The following is a 10,333-nucleotide window of genomic DNA, read 5'->3' as shown; positions in this document are numbered from 1 at the left end:
TTGAGGACCTTCATGATGGTGTAGTGTGTGGTTGTGGTTGTTGTTGTGTGTGGATGTGGTTGTTGTTGTGTGTAGTGTGTGGTCCTGGCAAGGATTATTCAACATCGCCTTGCTAGGCACGCTGAGGAGAGGCTTGCGGAGCCCCAATGCGGTTTCAGGAAAGGGCGGTCCTGCACAGATGCCATATTTTCTGTCCGTCTGCTACAGCAGAGGTGTTGGGAATTCCAACAAGACCTACATCTCTGGTTTATTGACCTGGTCAAGGCCTATGATACCATCAGTAGGCCTGGGCTCTGGGTTGTTCTTCGTGCTTTCGGAGTCCCTGACCCTCTGCTCACGATCACACTGGTCAACACACTTTTTCCTGGCATAAGGTATTAAGGTAATTTTGGGGTGCTGATTCCAAATCTGGCATCAGTTTTTGTCTATCACATCAGGTTTTTGAGATGTGAAATGTTGCATTTTCAATGAAAACTGCGGAAGAAAAATATTAAATGAATGTGGATATCTACATAAGATGATATTATAAACACAGCACCATATTTTAACACTAAAGCAGTCACTGACTCGCAACAACTTGCAATCATAAGCGACAGAGTTAATTTCGGGTAAAATCAATGAAAACGGGGTATGCCGATAGCACAAAAACGTAATGTGATAGAGCAAATCTGAGAGCAAATCTGAATCGGCACCCTGAAATTAGTCTAGAACAGCTGCAATAGTGCAGGCCAGAAAAACATGTGTTTTTTTTATTGTTGACCAGTGTAATTCTAGATTTGAAGCTTTCGTGACTGCAATGATTCATATAAATGACGACTTTTCGAAACGTCGTGATTTTTATTTTATTTTACTTTTATAAATTTTAATTTTTTTACCTACGTGACTTTACCTGAAAAAAACCTAAGAATATGGACCAGTGTAATTGTCGAACGGCGTTTTGGCTGCTGCTTGAATTATTCAACAAATGAGTAGCTGGTGTAGCGGTGTGTAGTGAACATCGCCACTGGGGAGACAAAGGCGGCCGGGCGTGGTGCTGGCCACCCACCCCCTCGTGTACCGTTCCGGCCTTCATAGGTGCCACTCGCTAACAGCACTTGCCCCAACAGTCTGCTAAGGCTATACGGGGCATCTTTGTCATGTGTGTATGTCCATGTGTGTATCTGTATGTATCTGTGTCCGTGGATGTATCTAACTAAACTTGTGCCGGAGGCTCCGGGGGGACAGGCGTCTGTGACGTCTCCTGGCCAAACCCCATTTGGCGGAGCCAGGAGATTGAATCTTTACCCTCGGGGCTCCTCCAGACGCAGCAAAAAACCACTTCGTGTGGCCACGTGGAATGTTGGAACGCTCACTGCGGAGGAGAGGCTGCCACTCCTCTGTCAGGAGCTGGACCCGTACCACCTGGATCTCTGTGGCATTCAGGAGGTCCGGTGGACCGGCTCTGGCTCCTGCCACCATGAGGGGTGGACAGTCCTCTACTCGGGGCAGGAGGCTGCCAAACAACAGGGAGTGGCTCTTCTTCTGAATAAAAGAACGAAGGGGACGTGGGAGCGTGGCGGTGAGGTGTGGGAAGCTGTAAGCCCCAGGCTACTTTGGGCTCGCCTTCCCATCAACCGGAGGCGAGGAGTGGTGGTCGTGGTTACTTATGCCCCCACCGAAGACGAACATCCATGGAGGGATGCAGGCAAGGCCGATGACCTCCTGTCACAGGTGCTGGCTAAAGTGGCCCCTCGGGACAGAGTCATCTTGTTGGGGTGACTTCAATGCCCGAGTTGGTCACGATGCTGGCACCTGGTCTGGAGTGATTGGAAGGCATGGGCCAGATCAGCTCAATAACAACGGCAGGAGGCTGCTAGATGTTTGTGCAGCCCATGGGCTTGTAATTACCAACACGCTGTTCCGGCATCGGCGCATCCACACAACATCATGGATGCACGCCGGGTCCAAGCAAGAACATCTGCTGGACTACGTAGTGACGGGCCAGCGGATGCGAGCCCATGTCCTGGACACCAGGACCTACCGTGGAGCTGTGTGGAAGCTACCTGGTCTGTCGCTCCGCACGAAGCTTCAGGTCTTCTCGGCCACGGTCATTCCCTCCCTTCTCTACGCTTGCGAAACGTGGACCCCCCTAATGGAACATCTTTGCCGGTTAGAAACATTTATGCTGGCCTGCCTACGATCCATCCTGAGTTTAACCAGGCTGTATTGTGTGAGGAGCTCACAAATCCTTGAAAGATCTGGACACAGTCCCATCAATGAATTACTCCGGCAGGCAAGGCTGCGTTGGCTGGGTCATGTAGCCCGCATGCCTGGCCATCGCATGCCTAAACAGATTTTGATTGGCCGGATCGAGGGGGCTAAACAGGCGTGGCACGGGCTAGAGAAGAGATGGAGTGATGGGTGAGTGAGTGGGTGAGTGAGTGTCACGGGCTAGAGAAGAGATGGAGTGATGTGGTACAGGAGGACGTGGAGCTGAGTGGACTTGCCGATGACTGGTACCAGCGGTGTCAAGATCGGCCTCAGTGGAGGAGGCTCGTGAAGGACGCTACTAGGCAGTTGGAGGCAGTCGCCCTCCAACAACAACGGAGGGCGGAGGAGCGACGCTCACAACAACGAGCGGAGCGCCGGGTGGCTAAAGCACAGCAAGTTGGCACAGTAGGGGGCACAGGTGGTGCATCAGCCAGTCATCTCGGTCATCTCGGTCAGTCGACCCGTGGCACCTGCTGGGTCTGCCCCGTGACCTCCTGCCAGCGGGCGTTCGACACTTCACGTGGTAGCCTCAAGGTGCACATGGCCTGGCACAAGCGTCGTGGTGACGTCACCGCCACTTAGTGGCGAATGGCGGTTGTTGTTGTTGTTGTTGTATGTGTATGTATCTGTGTGTATATGTATGTGTATGTATCTGTGCGTGTGCAGCGCTGGGAAGGGAGCGCTGGGCTTGTTTGCGAGGTCTCCCCAGGCTCACTCCGTGCTGTGGAACGCCATGATCCATCCCCTGCTCAACATGAGTCTTCGTGGAGTCGTGTGGTACCAGGGTGAGAGACACGGGGAGAGAGACACGGGGAGAGACACGGGGAGAGAGACACACGGGGAGAGAGACACGGGGAGAGAGACACGGGGGGAGAGACACGGGGAGAGAGACACGGGGAGAGAGACACACGGGGAGAGAGACACGGGGGGAGAGACACGGGGGGAGAGACACGGGGAGAGAGACACGGGGAGAGACACGGGGAGAGAGACACGGGGAGAGAGACACGGGGAGAGACACGGGGAGAGAGACACGAGGAGAGAGACACGGGGAGAGAGACACGAGGAGAGAGACACGGGGAGAGAGACACGAGGAGAGACACGGGGAGAGAGACACGGGGAGAGAGACACGAGGAGAGAGACACGGGGAGAGAGACACGGGGAGAGAGACACGAGGAGAGACACGGGGAGAGAGACACGGGGAGAGAGACACACGGGGAGAGAGACACACGAGGGGAGAGACACGGGGAGGGAGACACGGGGAGAGAGAGACACGGAGAGAGACACACGGGGAGAGAGACACGGGGGGAGAGACACGGGGGGAGAGACACGGGGGGAGAGACACGGGGGGAGAGACACGGGGAGAGAGACACGGGGAGAGAGACACGGGGAGAGAGACACGGGGAGAGAGACACGGGGAGAGAGACACGAGGAGAGACACGGGGAGAGAGACACACGGGGAGAGAGACACGGGGGGAGAGACACGGGGAGGGAGACACGGGGAGAGAGAGACACGGAGAGAGACACGGAGAGAGAGAGACACGGAGAGAGACACACGGGGAGAGAGACACGGAGAGAGAGAGACACGGAGAGAGACACACGGGGAGAGAGACACGGGGAGAGAGACACGAGGAGAGACACGGGGAGAGAGACACGGGGAGAGAGACACACGGGGAGAGAGACACGGGGGGAGAGACACGGGGGGAGAGACACGGGGGGAGAGACACGGGGGGAGAGACACGGGGGGAGAGACACACGGGGAGAGAGACACGGGGGGAGAGACACGGGGGGAGAGACACGGGGGGAGAGACACGGGGGGAGAGACACGGGGGGAGAGACACGGGGGGAGAGACACGGGGAGAGAGACACGGGGGGAGAGACACGGGGAGGGAGACACGGGGAGGGAGACACGGGGAGAGAGAGACACGGAGAGAGACACACGGGGAGAGAGACACGGAGAGAGACACGGGGAGAGAGACACGGAGAGAGAGAGACACGGGGAGAGAGACACGGGGGGAGAGACACGGGGGGAGAGAGACACAGGGAAAGAGAGACACGGGGAGAGAGACACGGGGGGAGAGACACCGGGGGAGAGACACACGGAGAGAGAGACACGGGGGGAGAGACACGGGGGGAGAGACACGGGGGGAGAGACACGGGGGGAGAGACACGGGGAGGGAGACACGAGGAGAGACACGGGGAGAGAGACACGGGGAGAGAGACACGGGGAGAGAAGCAGAGAGATGGACATAGAAACCCACCCACTCTGCCACCCACCCACCCAACCCCCACCCCCTCACCCACCCACTCACTCACTCACTCACCCACCCACTCACCCACCCACTCACTCACTCACCCACCCACTCACCCACCCACCCACTCACTCACCCACTCACCCACCCACTCACTCACCCACCCACCCACCCACTCACCCACTCACTCACCCACCCACCCACCCACTCACCCACTCACTCACTCACCCACCCACTCACCCACTCATTCACTCACCCACCCACTCACTCACCCACCCACCCACCCACTCACTCACTCACTCACCCACCCACCCACCCACTCACCCACTCACTCACCCACCCACTCACCCACTCACCCACCCACTCACCCACCCACTCACTCACTCACTCACCCACCCACCCACTCACCCACTCACTCACCCACCCACCCACTCACCCACCCACCCACCCACCCACTCACCCACCCACCCACCCACTCACCCACCCACCCACCCACTCACCCACCCACCCACCCACTCACCCACCCACCCACCCACTCACCCACCCACCCACTCACCCACTCACTCACCCACTCACCCACCCACTCACTCACTCACTCACTCACCCACTCACTCACCCACCCACTCACTCACTCACTCACCCACTCACTCACCCACCCACTCACCCACTCACCCACCTACTCACTCACCCACTCACCCACTCCCCCACCCACTCACCCACTCACTCACCCACCCACCCACTCACTCATACACTCACCCACTCACTCACCCACTCACTCACCCACTCACCCACCCACCCACTCACTCACTCACTCACCCACTCACTCACTCACTCACCCACCCACTCACCCACTCACTCACTCACCCACTCACTCACCCACTCACTCACCCACCCACCCACTCACTCACCCACTCACTCACCCACCCACTCACCCACCCACTCACTCATACACCCACCCACCCACTCACCCACCCACTCACCCACCCACTCACTCACTCACCCACCCACTCACTCACTCACCCACCCACCCACTCACCCACCCACCCACTCACTCACTCACCCACCCACTCACTCACTCACCCACCCACCCACCCACTCACCCACCCACTCACTCACCCACCCACTCACTCACCCACCCACTCACCCACCCACCCACTCACCCACCCACCCACCCACTCACTCACCCACCCACCCACTCACTCACTCACCCACCCACCCACCCACTCAACCACCCCCCCCACCCCCCCACCCCCCCCCCCCACCCCCCAGGGGAGGAGAACACGCAGGTGAACCCTGACCTCTACAACTGCACCTTCCCCGCCATGGTCGACGACTGGCGGAGCTCATTCCACGCCGGTACCCACGGCGCCACCAACCCCGTCCTGCCCTTCGGATTTGCACAGGTGGGGGGGGGGGGTGGGGAGAGGGGGGGGGTGGGGTGGGGGGTGGGAGGGAGGGAGTGGGGGGTGGGGGAGGGTGGGGGGTGGGGGGGGGAGGGTGGGGGGGGGGATTTGGGGGATGATGGTGGTGGTGATGGTGATGATGGTGATGGTGATGATGGTGATGATGGTGATGGTGGTGATGATGGTGGTGATGATGGTGATGGTGGTGATGGTGGTGATGATGGTGGTGATGATGGTGGTGATGATGGTGATGGTGGTGATGGTGGTGATGGTGGTGATGATGGTGGAGATGGTGGTGGTGATGATGGTGGTGATGGTGATGGTGGTAGTGGTGGTGGTGGTGGTAGTAGTGGTGGTGGTGATGATGTTGATGGTGGTGGTGCTGATGATGCTGCTGTGTGAGTGTAGATCTCGTCCAGTGACCCACACTCGCTGCGTGAGGAGTACCCGCGCGTGCGCTGGCACCACTACCACCATGGTGATGATGATGATAGTGATGATGATGATGATGATGGTGATAGTGATAATGATGATGGTGATAGTGATGATGATGATGATAGTGATGATGATGATGATGGTGATAGTGATAATGATGATGGTGATAGTGATGATGATGATGATGATAGTGATGATGCTGTGTGAGTGTAGGTCTCGTCCAGTGACCCACACTCGCTGCGTGAGGAGTACCCGCGCGTGCGCTGGCACCACTACCACCATGATGATGATGGTGATGGTGGTAGTGGTGGTGGTGGTAGTGGTGGTGGTGGTGATGATGATGATGGTGGTGCTGATGATGCTGCTGTGTGAGTGTAGATCTCGTCCAGTGACCCACACTCGCTGCGTGAGGAGTACCCGCGCGTGCACCACCACCATCATCACCATCACCACCATGGTGATGGTGGTGATGGTGGTGGTGATGATGATGATGGTGGTGGTGCTGATGATGATGCTGTGTGAGTGTAGATCTCGTCCAGTGACCCACACTCGCTGCGTGAGGAGTACCCTCGCGTGCACCACCACCATCATCACCATCACCACCATGGTGATGGTGGTGGTGGTGATGCTGATGATGCTGTTGCTGCTGCTGATGATGATGATGCTGCTGTGTGAGTGTAGATCTCGTCTAGTAACCCACACTCGCTGCGTGACGAGTACCCACGCGTGCGCTGGCACCACTACCACCATGATGATGGTGGTGATGGTGGTGGTGGTGGTGATGGTGATGCTGTGTGAGTGTAGATCTCGTCCAGTGACCCACACTCGCTGCGTGACGAGTACCCGCGCGTGCGCTGGCACCACCACCACCATGATGGTGATGGTGGTAGTGGTGGTGGTGGTGCTGATGATGCTGCTGTGTGAGTGTAGATCTCGTCCAGTGACCCACACTCGCTGCGTGACGAGTACCCGCGCGTGCACCACCACCATCACCACCACCACCACCATCACCACCATCACCACCATAATGATAGTGATGATGATGGTGGTGGTGGTGATGATGCTGCTGTGTGAGTGTAGATCTCGTCCAGTGACCCACACTCGCTGCGTGAGGAGTACCCTCGCGTGCGCTGGCACCACTACCACCATGATGATGATGGTGATGGTGGTAGTGGTGGTGGTGGTAGTAGTGGTGGTGGTGCTGATGATGCTGTGTGAGTGTAGATCTCGTCCAGTGACCCACACTCGCTGCGTGACGAGTACCCTCGCGTGCACCACCACCATCATCACCATCACCACCATGGTGATGGTGGTGATGGTGGTGGTAGTGATGATAGTGGTGGTGGTGATGGTGATGCTGTGTGAGTGTAGATCTCGTCCAGTGACCCACACTCGCTGCGTGACGAGTACCCGCGCGTGCGCTGGCACCACTACCACCATGATGATGATGGTGATGGTGGTAGTGGTGGTGGTGGTAGTAGTGGTGGTGGTGATGATGATGATGATGGTGGTGGTGCTGATGATGATGCTGTGTGAGTGTAGATCTCGTCCAGTGACCCACACTCGCTGCGTGACGAGTACCCACGCGTGCGCTGGCACCACTACCACCATGATGATGATGGTGATGATGATGGTGGTGGTGATGATGATGCTGTGTGAGTGTAGATCTCGTCCAGTGACCCACACTCGCTGCGTGAGGAGTACCCTCACGTGCACCACCACCATCACCACCACCACCACCATCACCACCATCACCACCATAATGATAGTGATGATGATAGTGGTGGTGGTGATGGTGATGCTGTGTGAGTGTAGATCTCGTCCAGTGACCCACACTCGCTGCGTGACGAGTACCCTCGCGTGCACCACCACCATCATCACCATCACCACCATGGTGATGGTGGTGATGGTGGTGGTGGTGATGGTGATGCTGTGTGAGTGTAGATCTCGTCCAGTGACCCACACTCGCTGCGTGACGAGTACCCGCGCGTGCGCTGGCACCACTACCACCATGATGATGGTGGTGATGGTGGTGGTGGTGGTGATGGTGATGCTGTGTGAGTGTAGATCTCGTCCAGTGACCCACACTCGCTGCGTGACGAGTACCCGCGCGTGCACCACCACCACCATCACCACCATCACCACCATGGTGATGGTGGTGATGGTGGTGGTGGTGATGATGCTGCTGTGTGAGTGTAGATCTCGTCCAGTGACCCACACTCGCTGCGTGACGAGTACCCGCGCGTGCACCACCACCACCATCACCACCATCACCACCATGGTGATGGTGGTGATGGTGGTGGTGGTGATGGTGATGCTGTGTGAGTGTAGATCTCGTCCAGTGACCCACACTCGCTGCGTGACGAGTACCCGCGCGTGCGCTGGCACCAGAGCGCCGACCGAGGCTACTGCCCCAACGGGCGCATGCCGGGCACCTTCATGGCGGTGACGCTGGATCTGTGCGATCGAAAATCTCCGTACGGCATGTAGGGACTCGCCAACACACACACGCTAACACACGCTAACACACGCTAACACACGCTAACACACGCTAACACACGCTAACACACGTTAACACACGCTAACAAACGCACACGCTCACACGCGCTAACGCACACACACACGCTAACACACACTAACACACGCTAACACACACTAACACACGCTAACACACGCTAACACACACACGCTAACACACGCTAACACACACACGCTAACACACGCTAACACACACACGCTAACACACGCTAACACACACACGCTAACACACGCTAACACACGCTAACACACACACGCTAACACACGCTAACACACACATGCTAACACACGCTAACACACTAACACACGCTAACACACACTAACACACACGCTAACACACACTAACACACACGCTAACACACGCTAACACACACGCTAACACACGCCAACACACACTAACACACACGCTAACACACGCTAACACACGCTAACACACACACGCTAACACGCTAACACACACACGCTAACACACACTAACACACTAACACACGCTAACACACACGCCAACACACACTAACACACACGCTAACACACACGCTAACACACGCTAACACACGCTAACACACGTTAACACGCTAACACACACACTAACACGCTCACACGCTCACACGCTAACACACGCTAACACACACGCTAACGCACACACACGCTCACACGCTAACACACACACGCTAACACACGCTAACACACTAACACACGCTAACACACACTAACACACACGCTAACACACGCTAACACACGCTAACACACGCTAACACACACGTTAACACACACGCTAACACACGCTAACACACACTAACACACACGCTAACACACGCTAACACACGCTAACACACGCTAACACACACGTTAACACGCTAACACACACACTAACACGCTCACACGCTCACACGCTAACACACGCTAACACACACGCTCACACGCTAACACACACGCTCACACGCTAACACACGCTAACACACACGCTAACGCACACACACGCTCACACGCTAACACACACACGCTAACACACGCTAACACACTAACACACGCTAACACACGCTAACACACACGTTAACACGCTAACACACACACTAACACGCTCACACGCTCACACGCTAACACACGCTAACACACACGCTAACGCACACACACGCTCACACGCTAACACACACACGCTAACACACGCTAACACACTAACACACGCTAACACACGCTAACACACTAACACACGCTAACACACACTAACACACACGCTAACACACGCTAACACACGCTAACACACACGCTAACACACGCTAACACACTAACACACGCTAACACACACTAACACACACGCTAACACATGCTAACACGCTAACACACACACTAACACGCTCACACGCTAACACACACGCTAACGCACACACACGCTCACACGCTAACACACACACGCTAACACATGCTAACACGCTAACACACGCTAGCGTTGTAGCGTAG

The 10,333-nt window shown here is 56.5% G+C and overlaps 1 protein-coding gene across 1 annotated transcript in view; it reads left to right on the top strand.

Annotated features, from left to right (window-relative positions):
* Positions 1-8,827, top strand: part of LOC144949949 (sialate O-acetylesterase-like) — a 34,885-nt gene extending 26,058 nt beyond the window's left edge. The window contains exons 8-10 of the mRNA XM_078879939.1: positions 2,917-3,035; positions 5,769-5,902; positions 8,669-8,827. Of these exons, the coding sequence (XP_078736065.1) occupies positions 2,917-3,035; positions 5,769-5,902; positions 8,669-8,827 (412 nt within the window). The remainder of the gene's footprint in view (positions 1-2,916; positions 3,036-5,768; positions 5,903-8,668) is intronic.
* The last annotated feature ends 1,506 nt before the right edge of the window (positions 8,828-10,333 follow it).

Source organism: Lampetra fluviatilis, chromosome 55, assembly GCF_964198595.1.
Source record: "Lampetra fluviatilis chromosome 55, kcLamFluv1.1, whole genome shotgun sequence".
Classification (NCBI taxonomy): domain Eukaryota; kingdom Metazoa; phylum Chordata; class Hyperoartia; order Petromyzontiformes; family Petromyzontidae; genus Lampetra; species Lampetra fluviatilis.
Note: the sequence above shows the minus strand (reverse complement) of the source record. Positions and strands in the feature narration are given on the sequence as shown.